The 24,081-nt window shown below is 54.3% G+C and overlaps 1 protein-coding gene across 5 annotated transcripts in view; it reads right to left on the bottom strand.

Annotated features, from left to right (window-relative positions):
• The window catches only part of pola1 (polymerase (DNA directed), alpha 1), a 31,078-nt gene that overhangs the window by 4,539 nt on the left and 2,458 nt on the right, over positions 1–24,081 (bottom strand). For 3 of the 5 annotated variants that reach the window (XM_018761211.1, XM_018761215.1, XM_018761213.1), the window contains exons 10-36: positions 23,837–24,015; positions 23,490–23,602; positions 23,285–23,398; positions 23,040–23,114; positions 22,745–22,883; positions 22,488–22,642; positions 22,280–22,364; positions 22,127–22,188; positions 21,934–22,023; positions 21,705–21,821; positions 21,440–21,615; positions 21,223–21,352; positions 21,017–21,136; positions 20,819–20,918; positions 20,628–20,734; positions 20,354–20,506; positions 20,044–20,166; positions 17,018–17,050; positions 16,758–16,850; positions 16,469–16,674; positions 16,205–16,337; positions 15,877–16,008; positions 15,441–15,615; positions 14,372–14,553; positions 12,692–12,823; positions 7,368–7,484; positions 3,378–3,474 (exon numbers count right to left, since the gene is read on the bottom strand). In XM_018761211.1, the coding sequence (XP_018616727.1) occupies positions 3,378–3,474; positions 7,368–7,484; positions 12,692–12,823; positions 14,372–14,553; positions 15,441–15,615; positions 15,877–16,008; positions 16,205–16,337; positions 16,469–16,674; positions 16,758–16,850; positions 17,018–17,050; positions 20,044–20,166; positions 20,354–20,506; positions 20,628–20,734; positions 20,819–20,918; positions 21,017–21,136; positions 21,223–21,352; positions 21,440–21,615; positions 21,705–21,821; positions 21,934–22,023; positions 22,127–22,188; positions 22,280–22,364; positions 22,488–22,642; positions 22,745–22,883; positions 23,040–23,114; positions 23,285–23,398; positions 23,490–23,602; positions 23,837–24,015 (3,338 nt within the window). The remainder of the gene's footprint in view (positions 1–3,377; positions 3,475–7,367; positions 7,485–12,691; positions 12,824–14,371; positions 14,554–15,440; positions 15,616–15,876; positions 16,009–16,204; positions 16,338–16,468; positions 16,675–16,757; positions 16,851–17,017; positions 17,051–20,043; positions 20,167–20,353; positions 20,507–20,627; positions 20,735–20,818; positions 20,919–21,016; positions 21,137–21,222; positions 21,353–21,439; positions 21,616–21,704; positions 21,822–21,933; positions 22,024–22,126; positions 22,189–22,279; positions 22,365–22,487; positions 22,643–22,744; positions 22,884–23,039; positions 23,115–23,284; positions 23,399–23,489; positions 23,603–23,836; positions 24,016–24,081) is intronic. The other 2 variants (XM_018761212.1, XM_018761216.1) reach the window with 1 other exon arrangement.

Here is a 24,081-nt window from a genome sequence, read left to right as displayed (position 1 = left end):
GAATGAAAACAGGGGCAATTTTCATTATCCTGATGCCCCAAGCACCAAGAGTGGAGCAAGAGAGTGAAAGAGAGAGAGAAATATGGTAAAAGCTTTGGCGCTCGTGTTTCAGGGAGCCCGGGATCACAACTCTGACACCATGTGAGCAACCAGGCCCAGGAGTAAAGGCTTATTCTGACTTAACTCCGCACTACAGCCCCATGTGAGCATCTTTTCTCAGTCTCTGACACCCCCCATCACACAACACCACTCCCATCAAACCCCCATCCCCTTGTGCTCTATCAGCCTGAGCTTGGTGGCTGCAGTTATCTAAAATGGTACAATAACAGCACTGCAACCAGAATGGGGGAAGATTGGTTTTCTATTGTGCCGGCAAGCTGGCATAATGCCCACTTTAAAAGCAATTCCTTGCTCATCAGAGACAGACAGAAAAATCTGCCAGATACGACACTAAACGTCCTATTGTTGGCAGGGGGTGGCGGGTGGGGACACAGGATGAACTAGGGAGAATTGTGGGGGCCAGAATCGCACATTTTGACACCTGACATCATCTCTACAACCTCAGGGCCTCAGCCACATGTCCCACCCAGATGCAGCTTCCTTCCACTGTACTCTCACTGGACTGCAAAAGAGTGCAATGGACACAGGAATAGAGGCAGTGATGCATCGGTTGGGGGCGGAGACAAAAGCAGTGGAGCAGGATCTGGGGGTGGAGACATTATAACAAGCACTGAAAACCCCACCTGACAGCACTGAAAAACTGTTTCAGCTGGAGGAAATGTATAAAAACATAGCAATAACTGACACTATGTTGGACCTTCTTCCACAAGGGTACGGACTCAGGGCTGGTTTATGAGCAAATACAATTAACGAGTCAGATGGCTGGATCAAGAACATGGTGAGATTCAGAACTTCTGTGGCTACTGGGAGCTAGAAACAAAGGAAGGATAAATATGGCATGTAAAGGAGACAAACAAACTCATCAAGTACAAAGCCACGAACCCCCAAGAAGAAAACAACACAGGGACATGGGATGGGCCCAAACACAGTCGCAAACCCAGAAGCCATTCATCCTTGGTACATCTTCAATATCAAAGTGAAATAAATCCTTTTTCACAGTTTTGAGGGTCATGCTGCCATGCAATCCTGCATCCCCCCCAACCTAGGACCAAAGAGCAGCTCAGCATGCAAGTAGGCCGTGGTCCGGGCTAATACAGTAATGTGTGGCATTACCACATTCTGCAGAGGTAAATGACAGTGTTTTGTGCCCAGGAAGGGAGGGGATTAGGGCCAGGATGGGGACTTAAAGGCTGTACTTTGGAGCCATAGGTACAGTAGGTACATCAAGACCTGTGGTGTCTCTGCAAACCGCAGTAACTGGGATCTAAGATCACACACAGTCATCATAGAGTGATTGCGTGCCTAAGACAGTGAGAGAAAGAGAGAAAAAGAGAGAGAGAGTGAGAGAGAGAGAGAGAGAAAGCCTTCAGTGCATGTGCAGTAGGCCACTAACAAAGGCATTTGTTTAGTGAATAAGGACACACTGACACCGGAGTGCCCTGTACACGACGTTTGGGTCAGTGAGGAGAAAGATGTCTGAAGGGACACAGGTGACGTTTATGTGTGTGTTCATGTGCGGCTCAAATAGATCACATGGTGCTTGGATCAAATATAAGACATACAGAAAAACAAATTCAACGGCACAAAAGCAACCAAAGACATTCCTAGAAAAGCTTCTCCATGGCCTGCAGAAAAAGCAGGAATAAGACATTTAAGGAGGTGACAGAAAACAAGGGCTAGGAATTCATCGCTGTTTCCCAAGAAAGGCAGGCAACTAGTTCAGGCTCAAACACCCACACAAGCTCAAAACGGAACGACAAAAATTAAAACAAAGAAGAGAGGAGCCAAGTTTTCATAAATGCTGAACGAACGCTACGAGTGTACAATCACACTCGCCTGCCAGAGCGCCGTTCCTTCCTCTCCGAGAAGCCCTGAGTGGTCATCTATTGATTAGACCTTCTATTTATCTACCATTTCTTTGCCCACTCACGAAAACGCAAATGCATACGTATACAGATGTATATTTATATATATAAATAAAAAAGCACATTCTGAGAGGTCCTTTTTAATCAAGTGACACCAATCAGTGGAGCCCGGCGATCGGGCTGGGCCGCCAGGGGAAACATACGCTCCATTTCCCATTATTTATGAAGGGCTATCCTTTTTCCTTCTTGCCAATTACTCGCCCTATCATTTCCAAAATCTAAAAACTGTTTTCAATCAACACGGCGCGTTATTGCGGAGTGTCTGTCGGGGGTGTGGGGGCTCCAAACCCTCCACCCACACTCTCCCCCCAAAGCGAGTGCTCCAGCACCTCCACCGAGCGCACCACCCCGCCCCTCTCTAGGCCCCTCGCTCAAACTGATTGGCCCCTGATTGCGTCGGTCGTTTAAATCAGGCCCACGGCCCGAGCAAAGAGAGCGTCCTTGAGACATCGCACCCCCGCTAGTGGAGCTGACACGTCGGCTTTTAGCGCGAGCAGGAGAGACAGGAAAGAGCAGAGAGAACGCCGCTGCAAAGGGGGCTGTGTTCGTAGGTGTTTGTTTACAAATTATTTACACATCAGAGACATAATGCAGGCAGTTATGACTGCCATGGAAATAATACATGAGTTATAATATTAGCAAAGTGGCTCTCGGGCATTTACAGCGAGTTATGGTATAACCAGCCGTGCCGAGCAGTACGTACAGTGCGTTACGGCATCGCCAGTCGTGCTGTGTGATATTTACTGGGAATACAGAGCTGCTGCCTCAGTACATCTACAGCGAGGTCCGTGCAGCTGCTGACTGGTGTGTCAGGATGCGGTTTTATCCTGTGGGGCGGGGGTAGAGGGGAGTGGCGGCATTGCTGAGATGAGCGGCCTAGGTTTCCGCCGTTACTCAACCCGCTTGTTCGGCCCCCTCAACCGCCTGACTTTGCTCGGGGGAGACCGATGATTCCGTTTCCCATGATGCAGTCGGAGCACTTCAGCAGTAATGGTGGTGTGGACGCCCCTGCCTGTCCCTTTAGAGCGTCAGCCTGAGTCCCAGCGACAGGCAGAGCCAGTTCTGTCCTGGATAATTGCTGTTTTCTCTGCTGTAATAAAGATGTGATCGCAGGACCCGGGGAGGCAGCGTAACCCCAGCAAACCGTTGCCGGAGCCAACGCGCAGCACGGCCACATCTCGTACCGGGCCCGTCCTGCTGGACGCGGACGTACGTCTCAACGCTGCGGAACGGCGTCGGCGCTGGGGCGCATGCGAGATGCGAGATGCCTGCTGGAGGCAGCGAGAGGTGCGTGCGAGTGAGTGCGCGAGCGAGCAAGCGGACGGTCCTTACCCCTTTCTTCGGGCGGCAGCACCTTGTTGACCGCGTACTCCCAGTCGAAGACGAAGCGGTAGAAGCAGAGCTGGTTGTAAAGGGCCTTCTCCGAGTACTGCGGGCAGAGCACAGAGAGCAGAAGCATTAACACGGCGTGACTCGTGCTTCCCGTACGCCAAGGCCCGTCAACGGGCCACGAGGGGGGAGACCGCCGGTGGCGCACGGGCGTCGTCCTCAGCCCCGCCTCCGCCCGGGACAGCGGCGCTTTCCGCGACACGGGCCGAAGAACGAGCGGCTTAATCAATCTAGGTCCCAGAAGCAAAGAGTGCGCGCCCCCCCTCCACCCCCACCGCACCGCACCGCACAGACAGAGAGAGAGCGAGAGAGAGCCGAGACGCAGCAAGCGCTTTGTTTGGTTTGTAAATTCTGAGGTAATTGCTGGTACCCATCTCTCCGCCTGCCAGCAGAGCGGAGGTCGAGCGCGAGAGAGAGGCGAACAGCTCTGAAATTACCTCCTCTGTAATAGTTTGTTTTGATAAGGCTTTGTGTGGGGAGCTGATGAACAACAGTGGCTGTCAATTTGATTAGCCATTATACTTTTATGTTAATTGTCATTATTGGGTCGCTGGCGCCGGTGTCACCATAGAAGCCGTACAATGTTAGCGTGAATAGCCAATCGGAGGGAATTACGAGCAGATCTTTTTATGCCGATGGGTTCTAATTGCCCCCCGGCACTTCCGACAAGCCTGGCAGCTGTTGACCCACGATGCACTGCTGGGTCAACACGGCTGCCTGTCGACCCTGCAATGTGCTGCAACAGGAAAGCAGGAATGGCCACGGCAACGGGCACAGCGACGGTCTCTCGCACCGCCGCGGTCGCAAGTAACACGCACGCACGCACGCGCTGCGCAGACCTGCCAGGTGTCTTCCAGAGAGGGTGTGGCTGTCTCGTCGCCGACCGTTATTTAATTTAGGCAGTTGCGGACCCCCCAGCCCTAGCATGCTTTGTTCCACGACTGACATCCATTTCACTTTTCAACACAAATTCGCAGCATTTCTTCGGCCCGAGCGAATCGGCAGCAAACCAGCTGTGAAATTGCCTCTCCCAAGACTCCCCCCCCCCCCACCTCCCACCCAACACAACCCCCCCCGGTCCCCCCGACCTCAGACCCCAATGAAAAACACCGGCATGGGTGAACTTCCCATCGGAGGCAAATTGCAGTTCGAAAATGCATTTCAGAAACACAGTTTATGCATTTGACGAAGGGGGTGTGTGTGGAGTCGCAGTGAGGGCAGGTAAGGGTAACCGTTCTATAGCCATTTTACACCTGGGGAGGGACAGGACGTCGAGGTTGTCCTACCGTCTTTCTTCAGCGTGTACCCCATACAGATTGAAAAAAATAAATTAATGTAAAATATGTCATCTGTTTTTGTCATGTACAACATGTTAATAATGTTATTAATCCACTGATTGATTGGTTGGTTAGTCCATCAAAAGGAGTCGAGGGTTGAGCTCCACCACACACACACACACACAGACACACACACACACACACACACACACACCTTTAAGCTCCATATAAAGTGCCCAAGCGCCCAGAACACAGAGCTGAAGAGTCGGTACCGGAAGGAGCTTTACGTCCACGCCTGTTGTATGTGTGTCCCGCAGGTGCAGGACACATCTGTAAAGTGCCACACAGGAACGTTCAACACGTTAACGCCAATCAACGGTTAGATCCCTGCGTTAGCATGTGTGTGTCTGCATACACTGGGTGGTGTATGTGTGTTTGCTCACAACTGTGCTGAGCTGAAACCGAAGACGCCCGAAGGACAGGGACACCGTGGACCGGGGCCAAGCGGTTAAATGGCCAGCTGCAGATGCAGCGTCCGCTCAGACCGCAAGCTCCTCGTGTGCCGAGGAAAACGGGTTCGAGCGCGACTGTGAGATGAGGGAACGAAAGCTCGCGGTAAACGCAGGTGCCGGAGAGAGGGGCTGCGGCAAACACGCTGACCACGGTCACTTTTGCGCTGCTGGTGATTTTTGCAGCGTGCCGAGGCAACAGACAAAGAGTTACGGCCTCCTCCGGCTCCTCGATGCAGCTGCAGCGAGAAAGGAAAAAAAAACCCAAACAGTTTTGAAGCTTAACAAAAAAACGTTCCAATTTGAGTTAATTTTAATGGGCTGAAATGAAAAAGGAAGGCTATCTGCATCGCAAGGTTGCATAATGAGTCAATATATGTAAATCTTTACAAGGCAAACACAGTGGGAAACAAAGGCATTTAACTGAAGCGCTCGTTGATGTCTCCACTTTTTTGTGCACATAATTTCTCCCCATTGAAAGGTATAATTGCCTGCTATTTGAAGATATTCATGCTCAATTTTTGAAATTAATTTCAATTGGGGAAATGTAGAAATGTCACCTCCAGTGAAAGGGATTTGATTTCAATTATCCTTGCTCAAAGGACTGTGATTTCCAAATACACTTAAGCAAAATTATGACAAGAATTTTTGTTCCAGAAATTCAGTGTTTAAAGAGCGATTAGGCGATAAATGGTCGGGCTTTGAATTGAAGTGAATGCGCTGGTCTCCATCTGAAAGGCACTCAATTATCCCTGATTGCTCCCCGCTATAACGCAGCAAATAGAGATACCTGCTATTGCTGTAATTTGTGTGAAAATTAACATGCTGCAATTTCCACTAGAGGGAAAGAGGAGGCCCTAATGGGCGAGTGAATGTACATCAATAAAACCAAGGAGAGAGAGAGAGAGAGAGAGAGTGAGAGCGCGCGCGCACACACACACACACACACACACACACACACACACACACGTGGGAAGGAGGGAATGAAAGACGTGAGAGAAAAGAGGAGGCAGAGGGGTGGGGGGGATGAACAAGACAGCGAGGAGGAGAAACGGTGAGAGAGAAAATGAGGCTGTAACACAGAGGGAGTGTCAGCAAGAATACAAATTTTATATATATATGTGTGTGTGTGTGTGTGTGTGTGTTTGTTTCACAATTTAATTTGGAGAAAATAAAGCCACTTGCACCTGTGTCTAAGTGATGAGTCTGTCGGGTGACCACAGCTTCCCTGTTGTGGCCAACAAGTGAGTGACAAAGGCCCCAAGGGATAAGGAGAACTGTACTGTGGAGAGAGCTGACCCCCAGGGGGCTACAGCGTAGGCTGCTGACCATAGAGCGCCACAGCACCAAGCACAGGGGGAGCAACAAGAGGCTTTACTGTGCCGTTACCTTAAACTGGCACGGCAGGAGGCGCGCAGGGGACATATCAGGGTGTGTGTGTGTGTGTCAGGGTGTAAGTGGCTCTGGTGACAACGGAAATTGGCTCTTGGGCTTCAGCCTGTCGCCACAGAGCAGAGGAGAGCAACAAGGGTCTGAAACAAAATGGCAAACGAGGACTCGGTGGAGGAAGCGTCACTAGTTCTTGTACTGCGGTTGACACCCCAAAGATACAAACCGGTCCAGCGCAGACGGCCTAGCCGTAACAGTCCACTAGTGCGTCTGGTTAATCGACAAACAAAGAGAAAGGTGCAGAGCGGAGCAGAAGATCCGAGAAGAAGGAGCGGAGTGAAGAGGAGCAAGGAGGAGACTGGAGAGAAGAGCGAAGATCAGGAGCAAAGCTCTCTCTGGGTCCACAGCGCCACCACCTGGACAAATGAGGAGTGACACCCTCTTGCCGCTGTGTCTGATGCTTCTTTGGTGCTCCTCTGCTTGACAGCTCAAAACACCGACATACAAGCAGCTCCCAAAGGTGCAGAGAGGGGTCATGAGAGCTCGGAAAGGTCCCCCAGTACCCAGAGGGAGGGAAACATGCTATGATCTGCGTGCGCATCACTCGCACTTTCTGACGGGAGACTGGCGAGCAAAGTATCTCCATCCCCGAGAGAAAGAGCGACGTGTCCGACGCTGCAGCCCAGCCAAGCATCTGGTGCATTTCTGCACGCGCTGACCGGCGGAAGGGAGAAGGCCTCCCCGGGTTGGGGCCATACCTCGGGACGCAGAGTCGTCTTGGTGCAGGCAGGGCAGATGGGCCCCGAGCGCGAGAAGGCCAGAGGCAGGCGCCGGGTGCGGTTCTGGCACGCTGGATCCTCACACAGCAGCCATGCCTGTAGGGGAAGCGAGAGGGCAAAGGAGGCAGGTGAGGCACGGGATGCAAGACCGGGGCCACGGAGCCAACAGCAGCACACGGAGGCCGCGAGAAGATGCATCTTCTCCTCCAAATCACCGCCTGTATTCACAACGCGACAGTACCAGTTACTCTTACACTGACCCTCAATACCAGTGTTAATGGACCGCTGATGGAGGGAGGGAGGGAGAAAGATTTGAGTGACCCCAATCAGGCCCCCCAGGGTCAAACGCGCGATGTAAGGCAGGTGCAAGACTCTCGCATGGACTGCCTGTCATTAGACCCCTGCAGACAGGGTGCAATGCCTATAATGGGCTCTTAATGACAGGCTACGCTGGGCCCCCCCCCCTCCCAAAGCGGCGCTGGACACAACACCTGTCCTGCAGAGTGCCGTGGGGGTGGGGAGAGAAGGCAGCAGCCCGCTTGAGCTCCACGCGACACCCGATGGCCGATGGCCTCGTTACCATTCGGGGCCTATTGGTCACTTCGGAGCCGCTTCTCTGCACACACTTGGGCCACATGGGGTGCCACCGCCACCTGTGCGTTTCCCATCCGTTCCGTGGGCAGCACCTCGCGGATCCCCAAGCGCAGGGCTATGAGCGATGCCGCAGGCGCGCCCGCGCCCGTATCTCCCTGGCTTTCGAACATATTCAGACCAGAGTTGCGGAGAGTGAGGAAAACTTCTTCTCAGCCCCAGGCGATGTCAGAGAGCACAAAACAAGCAGCGGCGATCCCCCCGGAAGCCCCAGGAAGCCCAGTGGGCCAAAGCCCCCCAGCAAAGCAGGGCTCCAGGAATAACGCGATCGCCTCGCGCTTCCCGCGTGCCGAGATGGACTCTGAAGAGGCCCCTTCGCCGTTATCGGCACCTTTGTGGGCCTTATCACGGCCGGCGGCAAACAAACAGAGTGGCGCGCAGTCCCTTATTGAGCCGCGGCCTCGCAAACACCTATTTCTCATTTCCCAATTAATCTAAGTGAGCCGTGTGCCGCTGGGGGCTTTTGTTCCAGCAGCCCATTTTATTTGGATAATTAGCAGCGCGCTCATGGGGATGAGGGCCTCCCAGGAAGACAGAAGCTGTAATTGAATCCTGACATATGCGCCATGTTTGGTTTTAATTCCGTCAAGTGTGCCCGTTATCGGCCCCGTGTTTGCACCAGCGCCCGCTGCGGCCCTCGGGGGCTGAGCCACACCAGCAGGCTGCTTCCCACAGGGAGGCCAACGAGTCGGGACGGGGAGCCGCAAACCCGTCCCCCTTCCGGGACAGTGCTGGGCGCTTTCAATGCCTAGCAAGGGAGAGGGCTGGCCATACGGGACTGCCGCCTACAGACGGCACCTCCGAATGGGCACCTGACTCGGTGACTCGGACTTCACCGGAACAAGGTCCATTCACCCCCCGCAAGCACACAGACACACGCACGATGAAGACACGGCCCGCGCCATCGCATGGGAGCTTCTACCAGTTCTAGCAGAGACAGAATAACTAGGAGCCCCAGCTGTAGCTGATGCCACGTCTGAACCATAAGCGCTCCGAGTGTCCAGTACAAACGATGGCCGGACCAAGCGTCTCAAGGATGACATCATACTGAGGCCACAGCGCTTTACCCAGTGGACAAAGACTCTCACGACACGCACCCAAGGCTGACAGCACTGGGATTCCAGGGCAAATTTCCATCCAACGCATAAGCTCGTCTGGTGGGCGGACATAACGAAACGACACTGGTGGGGTTCGATGGGTCCTGTTCCCTAAGGGCTGAGAGGAAACCCAGGAGCAGCTCAACTCCCAGCTCCAGGGAGCAGAATTTCCCAGCAGCTGCAGCGGCAGTTGGGGTGTTCACAAAATGAACTGGAACAGCAGGTAGCACTCAGAGGAAAAAAACCTCTGAGGGTCCAAGTGCCAGTGGCTAATCCCCACCCCCCCCCTCCCAGGGATTCTAGATTACAAGACTTTAGAGTCAATTGACAACTAATAACATAAGTCCCAGTTCACAGAGGTACATCTCGTCTATCGTGGCAGGTAGTCAGCAGCTTCAGTCGGCGTGGGGTGTGTCATGTCGTGCCAGCACAACTGCAGAGGGCCCATAACGGGTGTGTGTCACGACACCTGAGAAGGCCGGTCGGCCATCACAGCAGCACCCCACGGCGACTGAAGCCGATGACCGCCTGCCACGATGGACGACGGACAACCTACAGAGGACAATCGGGACTGGACTCGGGACAGACGCCTCGCAGCAAGCGCCAAGAGGACAGGCCGTCCTGAGCGGTGAGCCTCCCGTCTTGTCGGCTGCTTCCACGAACAAACGGCGGAGGACGAGTTTCCGTCCCACCGAAGACACACTAACGTCATGAACAGTTGTGCAGAGCTTTACCACCAGATGAACACCAGGCGCTGGAATTCCTCACGGACAACAACTGACTCCCACCCGCCCCCGAGCAGCGGCTCAGAGCACATCCCCCACCCGGCAGTCCAGCTGTCTCCCGCACCGCACGCCTCCGGCTCCGTGGCTCCCTGAAAGGCCTGGACACAACAGAGTCTCTCTGCCTTTGTGCAGCGGCAATCAGCAGATGTACTTACTCACCCGGCTGCCTGCACTCGCCGGCTACGCCGAGCTCAATGGGCAGAAACAAGTCCACTTTGTACATCTTCGACTTAATCAAGGCTTTCTATTCAGCAATTTGACCTTTTGTTCAAAACAGGATTATCACCTTCTCTCTCCGGCGCTCTCTCTTTTTTTCCCCCTGCAGGCAGTTACCAAGGGCGACCCGCATGGCGAACATAATTGCAATAATTTGTTAAACACCATGGCAACCCACGTTACCACTAGGTAAATACGGGGGCTTCTGTGACTCGCTCTCACTTTCGCCCAACAACCGTCGTCAGGGAATGGATGACAGGGAAAGAAGGAAGGAAAGGAGGGGGGCAAAAATTCGACAAAAAGGTGTATTTGCTTTGCCTCTGGGACTGCGCTAAGTTGATAATGAGGATGGGGGAGAGGTGGCAGCCAAGGTAATTCCTCGCTTGATTAATGCCCCCATGTGCTTCAGCAGGATGCTCCACAAACAAGGCAGACGTCGTGGATCCCTGGCACCCCCACGCCAAACCTTGGCCTTTTCTCTTTGACTCGGAGAACAAACAGCCCTGTTTGTCTTCTCCCGGCGGCTAAAAGGAATCCTTAATTACGGAATATCGGCCCTCTTCACGGCTCGCGGGAGCGCTGTGGACGACCACCGCTCTCCGCCAGCAGCTGTTACACATGTCCTGACAACCTGGGGACCGCAGGGATGGGCGCTGAAGTCTCGCACCCCGGAAGCGGCAGCCGCAGCGCTCCCAGAACCTCAATGGCGGCCGCCCCCGCAGTCAACAGTTTGAGGCTCGAAGCTCTAAACGTCACGGCAACTCTGGTGCGCTGGCTCCGAAATCTAATCCCTTCGTACGCGAAACACGCGTGACTCTTCGCGCCCGAGGGAACCGCCACGTCTGTGCCCTACTGTCAAAATGACAACCGAGGGCTGTTGCCCCCACAAGCTCTGGGTACAACACCACAGGGCAGACCACGGTAAACTGGAACCTGGAGCAGGTGAGCTGCAGGGCGCTAGCGCTACACCCCCGGGGCCCCGGACAAGGACCTGTACCGCCGCAGGGGTGGAGGGTCGCCTATGCCCTTCGGCTGTAATCCCTGTCAACCCCAAGAAACACGCTCATGTTAACAGTGGGCAAAACGATGGGAAAAGCCGCACAGGACAGGGGCAAAACTGCTCTGCACATTTGGAAATCACTTCTAAAAGCGTCATGAAACGACACACCACGTGTCCACTGAGCCACAGGGCATGAGTACAGTAGAGAAAAGTCCAGCTAATCCATTTAGCACTTCCTGTCCATGTAGGAGGTTCAGGAGCCTCGTGTGAACTTCCCTTTACTGACACAGCCGTGTCTTTGGCAAACGCCTCCGCTCCTTCGCGCATCCTGCAACTCGCTTAAGATCTCGGCGCTCTCTGGTGCCTGGCCTGTGATTGGCCAGCTCCCTAATTAATTCGCAGAGCAGACAGGTGATTGGCTGTGTCACATTCTTTCCTTTTGGCAGTGGTTACTGGCGTTGGCTGTTGAGCAATACAGCCATCCTCTTTCAGGAATTTACAACCAAATTACACTCCAACATTGTGTGCATAAAAGTGGAACATGGCCAATGAAGCCAGACCTACTTGAACCAAGTGAGTTGGATGACATTCACCATATATTTACATTTATTTATTTATCAGATGCTTTTCTGCAAAGCAGCTTCCAATGAACTCTACGTAGTGTTATCAGCCCACACACCTTATTCACCACAGTGACTTACACTGCTAGATACACTACTTACAACGGGTCACTCATCCATACATCAGTGGAACACACACTCTCTCTCTGTCACTCACACACTATGGGGAACCTGAACAGCATGTCTCTGGCCTGTGGGAGGAAACCAGAGCACCCGGAGGAAACCCATGCATACACAGAGAGAAGATGCAAACTCCACACAGACTGAGCAGGGATTGAACCCACATCCTCTCGCACCACCCAGGCGCTGTGAGACAGCAGCGCTACACGCTGTGCCACCATACCACCAATATAAACTGATCACTTTAAAAGGAACGCGGCACTGGAGAAGAGGGAAACAATGAAGTTAACACAGTTTTTAAAAATAAAAAAATTAAAAAGTCTACACAGCTAAGTCTGTCTGTAGCCAAAGCTCAGCAGTGCCTCTTGCCTACCTCCCGTGTCAGTAATTAGACACAGAGACAATAAATCTGGTCATGGCACTAGTGGAGGCCAAAAGAGAAGCACCAGTCCACTTGCTAAAGTTAATCAGCCACTTACACTGGCAGCGGTGCTTTACTTTTGGGAGATTTCTTATGATTGATGACGATTAATGCCTCCCACACTTTTCTCCGTGTACACGTGCATACAGACAGACACATACACACAGAGCAGATTCTGTCCAGTGGGAACAATGTGCAGAAAGTCGGCAGGTCAGAATGCAACCCAAAACGTACAGATACTAAGAGTGTGTATGAAGCAGTGAAAGACCCTCTTGCTCTCTGTAGTGTCGCACCTTCTAGTAGCGAGGGGTGTGTTTTGGGTCTGTTCTGGACAAGGCACCACGGGGACCTACTGAGCCCACACACTGTCACACAGGCATTTCGAACACTTACGCTATAATATCTCCGGATGAAGCGTCGAATGTCCAGCACGAGCTTGTTGGCGATGTGGACCGAGTGTTGGACAGGGTGGCCTGAACATGGGACGTGGCAGCAGGTTGAAAGGCTCGGCTCCAGCGACAATCCCTAGAACAGGATATGACAGCACAAAGGGAAAGGTAGGATGAACAAAGCGGAGACTGTTGGCTCTTCACAGGAACGATACTTTCATGCTGGGACCCGCGAAGAACACCTGGAGGCCAGCGGGCACAGCGTGGCCCGGTAGGACCGAAAAGGCATTCTTTGGGTTTAAAAAAAAAAAAACAAAAAGCCAAGGCTCCGGAAAAACACAGGAAAAACCACAAGAAGAAACAGACACACACACACACACACACACAAAAATCACATTGACTGGAAAGCGCTTCCTAAATCCAGAGCCTAAGTGCCCCCGCTGCAAAGCCACCCCCGACCCCCAACGTGGGCAGGACAGCTCCATTAGTCCTCCAGCCCGTTTCCAAATGACAGCGGACAGAAAGGGAAAGTTAACGCACTTGGCTCCCGTTGGCAAGTGTGAAAGGGCTGCTGGTGTCGCAGCCGCGGCCAAAACAGGCCGACCGCCTTCTTACCCTTGTTCGTACCCTTGTTCGACCGCAGACACACCTATTACTGCCATTATGTCGCATGCAGGAGGCTCTGTGTGTGTGTGCAGATGTGGTGCATTAGCGCTTTTAGTAGCATCGTCTCTTTCTCTCTCTCTGTCACGCACACACACAATTCCTGCAGATCTTGCACTACTTCCTGGCCCTGATAAGACGACTCTGCTGGACACTTCACTGCAAAGTCAAGGTTGTTTCTGACAGGGCCGCCAGTTTACTCCCTAACATTCTTCATCCTTTTTGCGCGAGGTGCAAGGGCTCGGTGGGGCCTGGCTGCGGCTTTACATGCACCCCCACTCTGCTCAAGGACGGCTCAGTGATCAGATACTTCAGCGACCCCCCCCCCCACCCTACACTGACAGCGGGTGGACAAACCCCAGGAAGGGAAAGAAGTTCTTAACCGGGGTACTGTGACCTGATCGCTGGGAGAACACTTGTGTACCCTGCGCTCTCGGGGGGGGGCGGGGGGACGCTCCACAGATGATCTCATTAAGAGCTCCGTCTCAACACTCCCACACTGCTCTGTAGCATCTAGGAGGAAACTGTGAAAACACCCACAGAGAAGAGAAACAAACTCCGCCCACAAAGGTCTCCAACATGAGCAGTGCAACACATGAATACAAGGGCCTGGGGTGACAGTCCTCACGCCTTGTACCGTAGTACTGTACACTGTTGTTCAGTGACATTTTTCAAAGGACAGAATATAAACTGATTTAAACTAATAAAACTGAACATTTCCGTTGCCACTTGGATGAAGGGACCAAAGCGGCAATGAACATCAAAACACCATTTTTGATGGGGGTCATGACGTTGATAATTTCTCTCTCTCTCTCACACACACACACACACACACACACACACACACACACAGAACTGCATGTGGGTTGATGGCAACCACACCCCACACTGGTTAATACACTAGTACACATCCATAACCCATATTGGACAGCCCTGTCTTTCGGAAAGGACACACAGGCACAACTCTGAAACGGGCCCCTCAACTTCGAACCCCAACTCCAGATGTCCAGGCTGGACTCACCGCTCCCTCGAACACGGAATCGTAGATGTTCTGGGTTCCGCACTGCGGGCAGGCAAAGTGGAAGCGCTCGCAGTCTCGGAATCGTTCCTCGTCGGTGAGCTGGGCAGGGCCCCCTGGCAGCCCGTCGCCTTCCTCCTCCCTCCGGTGCTGCTGGTGAGCACGGAACTGGGAGGGGTCTAAACCTGGGGAGGCAGGACGGACGGTGTGTTACAGCCCAGGGAGGCACCTGGAAACCCCGGTGCCCAAGTTGTTTGTGCCCAGCTTGCGGCTGATGAAAAGCACGTGGCGCTCCGTACACCGAACGCCACGGCCGAGGTCTGGGAGGCGGATGCGACGGGGGCAGCGCATGGGGAGCTACGGGGCACCTGAAACGTGTACCCTATTTCAGGAACACACACACTTGTTAACTCGTAAACAACTGGTGCTCGTCAGACATACAGCTCAGACACGGGCTTCGTGGCTGTCGGCGAGGCGCTCAGGCTGCTGGCGGGGTGGGCGGGGGGTAGGGGAGATAATAATAAACCAGAGATATAATGACGGAAAGGAAAAAAGAGCTATCAGATTATAACAACCAGCAGAGATCATCAATTCATTAAGGAGCAGAAACAGAATATCTATTTAACCTTCATGTGTGACACTGAATATCATAACTGGGTGGAAAAAATACACGACACCCTTCAGCAATTTGGCTAAGTGAATAAGTGAGTAAATAAATAAAAGCGTTGACTAAATGACTGGAGAGATTAACAGTCACCCTGGGGCTTGGCAGCAAACAGCCTCGGGAGCCGGCGCCACCCAGAGGCTGGCGTGGACGCAGCTCGAGGGCACAAGAAATGGGTCTGTTCTGCGGCTCTCACCTGTGCGACTGCGCAATTGGTCACCATAGCAAGGACTTGTTTTAAATAAATAAGTTAAATAAATTGAACGTTAAAACATAAATGCAAAAGTGCTCCGACCATCTTCCTCAAATAATTGTGTGCTTTGTAAGCCTTTCATCCACAGAGACGCGCGTCGCTAACAAGTTTACACATCTATACACCCATCGTCACTTTTTGCAAAGCGACCTCACCGAGCCAGGTGGCAATGAGCACGGCATCGATGCCCTCTATGGGCTCGCAGATCCTGCACACAACTGGATGAACCTGCTGGGACAAGTAGTACTGTGTATCCAGGCTCAGGCCTTCCTGTTTCTGCAGCTGCTCTGGGGCATAGGCACGCTGGCTGGGGCTCAGGTTGGAGCCATCCTGGGGGAAGGCAACGGAGGGGATGACATCAGGATTGACACATTGGAAGCATTTTTTCATCATTTCCCATTGAGTGCAAAAAACAAGCTAACTCCCCTCCCGCCATTGGCCACAAGAGATGTTTCACTTCCCGCCTTCTGGGCTCTGACACTAGTTCAAGGCCCCTCTGTACAAACCATCCGCAGCTCCTGGGATTTGTGCAGGCTTTCCCGTTTCCCACTTCCCCCTTTGGCAGAGATCCCCTGGTGTGATGGGAACTACCTGGCAGATGACGTAGGACACCGTGTCCCCTGCCTTGACCTTGCGGCCCCCCTGGGAGTTGATCCACAGGGCCACATGGACATGGGCTAGGCTCTTCTTGTCTGGGTAGTCCTGAGGGTCCTTGGTCAGGGCCTGCAGGGAACACCAGTGTGAACCGATGAAACAAGCAATAAATTACACTTTCAACATTTCATCCATGCTGGAGAGACACCTGCACTGACCGGAGGAACAATCAGTCAGTCAGTCAGTCAGTCAGTCAAAACAGGTGATATTACAGCTCCACCCAAATTTCTGCACATTTCCACCAGGGCTGCAACTGTCACGTTACCTTGTGGATCTCAAACTGTGCGAGCGGCACACTGCCATTCAAAACCTTCTCCCCCACCTCCAGCAGGTGCTTCTGGATGTTCTCTACGATGGCGTCTCGGTTCTGATCCGACAAGATCTGCCCAATTACGTAGCTGAGGGACACAGAGGATGGCAGCGGAGGTTTGTCTCATCGGTGGACGCAGCCCAGTGAGACACGGCACAGCGGGTACACGGCGGGCACACGGCGCAGCAGGCCGAAGGGGCCTCTCTGGACGCCACTCACTTGCCGCAGGCCTTGGCGAGATCACACCAGTCCCGGCGCACGATGTCTAGGCCCTTGAGCTCCTGCTTGGTGCTGTAGCGACCGTCGGCAGTTGGTTCCACCACTAGAGCTGCATACTTCTTCTTCTTCAGTAGAAGCAGAGACTTGAACACTCCATCAATGTCGATCTCAAGAAGTTTGTACAGCTTGTTCACCTCGCTCTTCACCTGGACGCACATGCAGGGTGAGGGATGTTCTGCTCACCAGAGTGGGACCAGCAGCTCCGCCCTTTGACCACACTTCTGCTTACCTTGTTACCCAGCCGGTAGACCTCCTCCAGATCGGTGCTGTTGGTGTTGATCATAATCGAGTCCGTGTCACCATAGATGACCTCGAGGTTCATCTACAGTAAGAGGAGGGAGGGGACGTGTATCGGTGGAGCGCGAGAGAGAAGCCACAGAAGCATAAGTGACACGCGATGTAGTTTCCACAGATTTCCTGAGCACTGGGAGAACTGAGCCCAACACCAGCAAGGGAGGTATGGAAGGAGGTAAAGTGCGGTATGCTCACCTTCTGTACCATGTCTTTGGTGTGCATCAAGATCTGGGGAGGAAAAAACACAAATGAGCATTGATCTCTGTTCGAAACATGAGGGAGTTCCCACCCTGTGACCCACAGAGATTGGGTCCAGGAGGGAGGCAGTCACAGCAAAACAGCCCCCCCAACACACACAAGCAGCTGTGTGCGAAAAAAACCACCCGCATGCTAAAAAAAACACAAACAAAATGAAGAAGCGAATCCACATACTAACGCAGCACTTCAGTGCCGAGAGAAAGGCCTGTGATTTCCGTTTAAACGAAATATAATTGGCTGATCCAGTTATTAGTGACTCTGGAACGAGCAGCGGAGCCCAGCAGAGCCCCAATCCTACTGCGCCCTGTCACAACAGACGAGCGCCAGTGCTCCGATGAGGTGGCACCAACAGATGTGCTGACACGGAGCCCCTCGAACCTGCAACCTGGTAGCATCACAGCTCGGCGGCAACTGGAGCAGGAGACAGAGGGGGACTACAGGGCCGCAGGATGCTGTTTGCAGCCTGTTCCCGACGCACCTGCTTTGTTTTGTGTGTGTGTGTGTGTGTGTGTGTGTGTGTGTGTGTGTGTGTGTGTGAGAGAGATGGAGGCCTCTGGGGAGAGAGACTCGGGACAGGTGGGACTCGGCAGGACCCCTCCGATGCCATCACGAGTGCGATAGCTCTCAGTAGAGGGGACAAGGACTCGTTCGTTCTATGAATAGAGCAGAACCCCCGCCACCCGTGCCCCCTCCCCAAAGTCATCCTCAGCGCCTGGAAACATGAGCACCCCAGAGATGGCTTTTATGAGGTGTCACATTTTTGGTGGGAGGAGGCCGGTGTATTTGAGTAATTACAGAACGCTCCTCTTACCGCATTAGCTCATACAGCCAAGGTCACCCCCCCGACACAGGAAGGGTAGGGCAGAAAAAAAAAAGATAAGAGTCGAGGAGAAGCATGTGTTGACACAAGCGAAGGCCGGGCAGAGGACAGCCGCAAATAAACGGCTGGAAATGTACCGCCTCTCCACCGAGGGGTTGGGGGGGGAATTGGTGCGCCATGCCAACGCACACCTTGGAAAACCCCCCCCCCGACGCACTGTACTGTCCCTGCTGTCCGAACGAGCAGCGCTGGGGGCCACCGGATTCGTTGATCCGCCCAATGGAACACACACACATGCACGCACACACAGAGAGCGGCCTCGCTTTAGCCTTGACAGGTGACAGCTTCGGTTGATCTCCGACCCCTACGAGCAGGGAGCAACTAAAGGTTTTGATGGAAAGGACAGCTGGACCCTCAGGGTTTGTCGGGAGGGTGGGACATGACCCCTGCGAAACACAAGCTGTCTGATCGTGGTCCAGGAATGTGGTTGGGAGCCAGAGCAGGGGGCTCATCTTTACACACATCTCAGCCAATCACAAGAAGGCAGCAGAGCCACTTGCACGGCCGCAACCCTACAGCACGTCCACAACCCAGAAGCCTTCAATCAAACAAACAAACAAACAAACAAACAAACAAACAAACAAACAAACAAACAAACAAACAAACAGTTTGCTGCCCCTGCAGGGTCACCACCCCACCCCCACCCAGCCACACGCTAGGGTAGCAGGAGGGTCTCGACCGCAGCGATCCAAGTCCAGCAGCTCCTGTGAGGAAGGCCAGGGGTCGATGGTTAAGGTCGGTCACTCACAGCTCAGATGCTGTGAGGAGCTCCAGGACAAGTTCATGTGCCAATTGCAAGGGGGGATTGCGGTGTCCCTGGGGACATCAGCAAACATGTCGGAAAGAAACAACTGGGAAGTTCACTAAATCAGAGTTAAAATTATTATTCCTGTAGTTGTTAATAATAATAATAATAATAATAATAATAATAATATTATAGAACCACAGTGCCCACAGTCAGTGCACCATATGGCACCCTTGTTCAGCCACATGAGCTGAAAACCCACCCCTCAGCAGCATCACACACACACGCACGTACACACTCCAGCTGAACCCCGGGCCTTGAACACTTCACCACCTTGAGTGTGACAGGGTGATGGGACTCGCAAGTTTGTTACGCACTGACATCCACCCCCCGCCCCGAGGTAGCGCCGACGAAGGGACGGCCTGCGAGTCGTCCTCGGATGGAGGCAGCAGGGTTCACACACCGGAGCAGTCGCACGAGCACAATGACATGGGTTCCACAGCAATCAGAACCCTAGAGCCACCCTGACACGGGTAACAGCTGGGAGAGCTAGTAGTGCAGTGGAGAGCGAAGGGCGCAGGTTTGATTCCCACCTCTGGCACTAAGTCCCACAACATTATAAGTAAAGGACAGAGGAAAGCGTCAGATAAATGTCACATAAATGTAACGCTCACAGCTGTAAGTCTCTCATTAGCGTCCAGAAGTTTCCCCAAAGGCCCTCTGGGGTTTAGGACCCAACGATACGGTTCTGGAAGCAAAAGAGCTGCGAACCCTCACTGTTACTACACAGACAGAAGAACCCATCAACAAGGCCATGTTGTCCCCCCAACCACCACTTCCAAAGGAGGCGGATCCCCTTTCCCAGGAATGGAGGCTGTAACGTACACAGCCTTGTGGGAAACCCAAGAGCGACTTCCGGGGGACAGAAACAACACCGCTGTCTTCAGGTTTCGTATCCCCACATCAGTCAAGCGTTCAACACCCTCGTGGGACAGCACACAAGGGCATTCCCAAAGCTTTCTGGGAGCAAGGGTCTGCCGAGCACAACATAATGGTCCCTCCCCTGGTGGTGGAGGTGCACTCAGCCACAGCAAAAGTCCCTGTGTGAAACTCGGGGGGGGTATCCTAACCTGTGCTGCCTTGGGGGGGCACCTAAGAACACATCCCACACATTAAAAGGTAGCACAACGAATCAAGTCTAGCACGGCTGCACCAGTGGAACAGCGCCACTCAGCGGCCAGACGAGACGTGTGCAGCACAGAGGCACTCGGTAACCTGCAGGCGAGAGTGTGCGTTTGTGAGCGTGTGTGTCTGTTGTGTGAGCTGAACGCTACGTACCTCACGCCCCTTGTGGGTCACCAGGGCAGCGAGCGGCTTGGCGTAGAAGCGGCTGTACGAGAATCCCAGGCAGCCATACATGCTGTTGGCCGTGAGCTTCAGGGCCTTCTGGCGGATGTCATACTGCGGGGCAGGCCACACACACACAGAGAGAGAGAGAGAGAGAGAGAGAGAGAGAGAGAGAGAGAGAGAGAGGAGTCACCCAAGTCACCGTGCAGGGCAAAGGCATTAATCCGTGTTAATACGAAAGGGTTTAGACTTGTACGTGCACACATGCACACGCACACAGACATTCTCAGTCGTCGGCCACCTGTAGGTAGAGGTCAGGGTTCAGGTCCGGCTGCTTCATCAGCTGTTTGACCTGTCGTCTCCGCTCCACCAGCTTCCGGATCTCCCTGGGCAGGATCCCCATTTCCAGGTCTGGTTCCGGAAGCTCGGGGATCTCATCTGGGTCGTCGGCCTGCTGCCATGGCAACAAGGGACGCCAGCGAGGGTGAGGAGGAGATGAGTACAAGCAGAAGGGGTCTCTAATGCTCTCACGCAGAGACACACACAAACACAGAGAGAGAGAGAGGCGGGAGCACCTCGGCACTGCTGCGAGTGACGGTGGTGAAGCAAATGTTGAACTCCTGGATGATGGAAGGGTACAGGCTGTTGAAGTCCAGCAGCAAGACAAACTTGTCGTAGAAGCCTGGAAGGGGCATGAAATGAAGCGTCAGGAGAGGAGGATTGACCTCTTTCCTAGCCCCCCACCCCGGAGCCACAAGTCGCTCACCGACAGCAGGGTCGAGCACCAGCCCCCCAGTGTATGCCGCCTTCCTCCGCGCCTTCCGCGACTTCCCTTTGCCCGTCTCCATATCCTCGTCTTCCTGCAGCTAGTGCCGGGGGAAAAAGATGGCGCGCAGTTAGCGCACTCTCCTCTGCAGCCTCGGCCCCTGAGCAGCAAAAGCGCAGATCCCGACAAGGGTCTCACCGGGTCCTGCAGGGGCCTCTTAAAGAGCGCTTTGTCCGGAACGATGAAGTCCTTCTCATGGAAGGCATGCAGCAGCAGGTACTCGTTCCTCTCTGCACGACCTCCCATCAGGGTTCGAGACTGGGGGCGGGGGGCATGGCGCGCACGTTAGCAGAGCAGCACTCCGAGCTTCCCGGCGACGAGATGCACCGGCGTGCAGGACTCACCAGGATGTTTCCGGCAATGTTGGTGATCTGCAGCGCCAGTGGGAGGACGTTCAGCTCACACATGATGTGCAGGACGAACTTGGCATCCATCCAAGTGAGCTCCAGCAGGTGGAGCAGGTGAGCTGAGTCGCTGGGGGTCAAGGAGTCAGACCTTCAGTCAGCACCCGAACACCCCCCCCTCGTCCCCCCATCCCTCAGTCCCTGTGGCACGGCTCACCTGTACAGGTTCCGAAGGCTCTCCTGGGGCACCGAGACCCTCTCGGCCTTCAGCACCTGGGCCACGAGCTCGGACAGGTGATAGCTACGGCAGCGGATGAGCTCCTTCGCCGAGATCTCCACGTCACAAACGACGCGGCCAGCGGTGGCGTTCCTCTCGGCGAAGGCGCCGCGGCCCTACAGGGAGAGGTAGAGGCGCGGGAGCCGTGAGACTGTGCTACGGAGCGGAGGACGCGGGATGCGAACGGAAAGAGAAGCATCCTCACCCCCAACTTGGGCATGTTTGACCTGCGCAGGCGACCCATCTTGGACCAGTGGGGCACCTTGCACACGCTGATCCTCTGCAGAAGCACTTCCAGGTCGAATCCGTAGATGTCGTGTCCCTGGTTCCGGGGCAGATAGACGTCAACGAGGAGGCGGCGCCGGGCTCCGAGGGCTCTTGCACACACGCGTACGCACGTGTACAGACGTGTACGCCCTCAGCCAAACACTCACCACAATGACGTCAGGGTCAATCTTGTGCATCTTGGCGAGGAAGAAGCCCAGCAGGGTGCGCTCAGTGGCGGCTATTTCCACAGCGCCGTTCTGAAAAGGAAGTAGACAATGTTGAGGCACACGGCTCCAAGTCCGCTGCGGACAAAGCCACACCCGTGCGGGAGCCAGATGACCCACACGCGCACACACCCACCTTTCTGCGCACGGCATCCTTGAAGTCATAAGGGAAAATGCAGTCGCTCGGTTTGCTCACCACTAGGAGAGAAATGAAGACACGGTGAGACATGGGTCTCACGCTCAAGTGTGAGGCACAGCCACCCAGACGCCCCCCCCCAAGTGGACTCACCACAGAAGTGAGTCTGGTAGGGAGGTCTTGGAGGTGCTTTATCCAGGGGGAACCTGTGGTGGACGAGTGCTGCAAGGGACACAACCTGCAGGACACACACACACACACACACACACACACACACACACACACAGGAAGCTTCATTCATTCTTGAGTCCTACTGACCAGGAGCGCTACCAGAGGGGCGCAGTCGAAGTTCACCGCTCGCCTCGTTGTGATGAGTCCTGTTGTTCTGCACGGTCTTCATGCTGATGGCCATGACCACAAGCGGAGGGGGGGGCAGGTCCCGCACCACGTCTATAAGGGCGCTCCTCTGAGCCACAGCCTCCACCTTGCACCAGCTCATGGACTGGCTGCTTGGCTCTGCGGAGGGAAGGGGAGGGTCAGAGCTGCAGAGTCAGGGTTCAGCAAGAGGAGCACCGACGTTTCGGTCGCTGGCACGCGACACGGCGCAACGTCACTCACGGGGGGTTCTGATGTCGAGCCAACAGGGCCCACGGATCTTCCGACTCAGCAGCAGGTGCTCCAGACAGGAGGTGTTGGTACCGAACACGTGGGAGAACGTCGCCCCCTTCAGGTCCGAGGGCAGCTGAGGCATCTCAGCCTACAACGGCAGCGCGAAAAAGAAGGAAGGAAGGAAAAACAATTGCCAGAGTGTGACCTAAAATATTCTCTCGTTTCGCCTCACAGTTCAGCCACAGGTAAAGGGGGCTGCGGGCAAGGGGGGGGGGGGGGGGGGGGGGTCGCTGGGGACACGTACCGAGTAGCGCACTTCCAGGTACTCGGACTGTGATGGAACGTCTGGAATCTCAAAGGCGTAGCTCTTCTGTACTTTCTGAGAGTGGAGACCAAGGGCAGGAAAGAGAAGGAGATCAGAGCGGGGCAGGGCAGGGCAGGGCAGGGGGAACCAGAGTGAAGGGAAAAGCAGTATGGGTGTATGGGAACCAGAGTAAAGGGGAACTAGAGCAGGAATGGGAGAGTGGCCTGCAGTCAAGTTCCATGAACCTTAGACTTGAACTTGAAGATCCTGAACTTCTCCGAGAGGTCACTGAACTCCTGGTACACGTCCATCATGCTGACAGGAGTCTCTGTCTCCTTGCCCGTCGCCAGGTTCATTTTCTGTGCATTAGAATCGATTATTCACGTTATCAGCAACTCTGCGATTGGTACGCAGCACGGCCTCCACCATCAAGGGTGAGAAACGACTCACGAGCTCCCGGGGCAGCAGGTACACGACCCTCTCAACATTCTTCACCGCTACGCAGCAGCTGACGTGCGCCTTCGCCGAGTCAATCCACACCTTGCCGAAGAGGAAGACCACGCCTGCGCCGGGAACAAGGATGAGTGGCGCTGCCGGAACGCAGCTGTCCTGCAGAAGCCCGGCACACAGTACATATCCGGGGACTGGGTGCCGGTTTCGTACCCATGTGTAGCTCAGGCTGATACACGTTACACGTGCCTCTATAACACCACTAAAGGAACAAGCGGGGGGCGGGGTCGTGGCAACATACAGCACCGGTCACAACGAGCAGGATGACTGACGCTGGCGCAGCTCACCAGGCTGACTGTACTGGTCCTCGAAGGCGTCCAGCCAATAGAAGCGGAACACCGTGTCCCCGTCGGGCCCCTCCACGAGCGGCAAGTGGCTGGAGTCCACCTGCACTTCCAGCACCGCAGGGTCGCTTCTCTCACTGTCTACCCCATCGTCCCAGCAGGAGGAGCCCAACGCGTTCAGGCTGCAGGGGACAGGGCAGGGATCACACAAATGTCCCCATACACTTTTGTCATGAGATCCAAACGTA

This window comes from Scleropages formosus, chromosome 24, assembly GCF_900964775.1.
Source record: "Scleropages formosus chromosome 24, fSclFor1.1, whole genome shotgun sequence".
Lineage (NCBI taxonomy): Eukaryota > Metazoa > Chordata > Actinopteri > Osteoglossiformes > Osteoglossidae > Scleropages > Scleropages formosus.
This window is presented reverse-complemented; position numbering and strand designations above follow the sequence as displayed.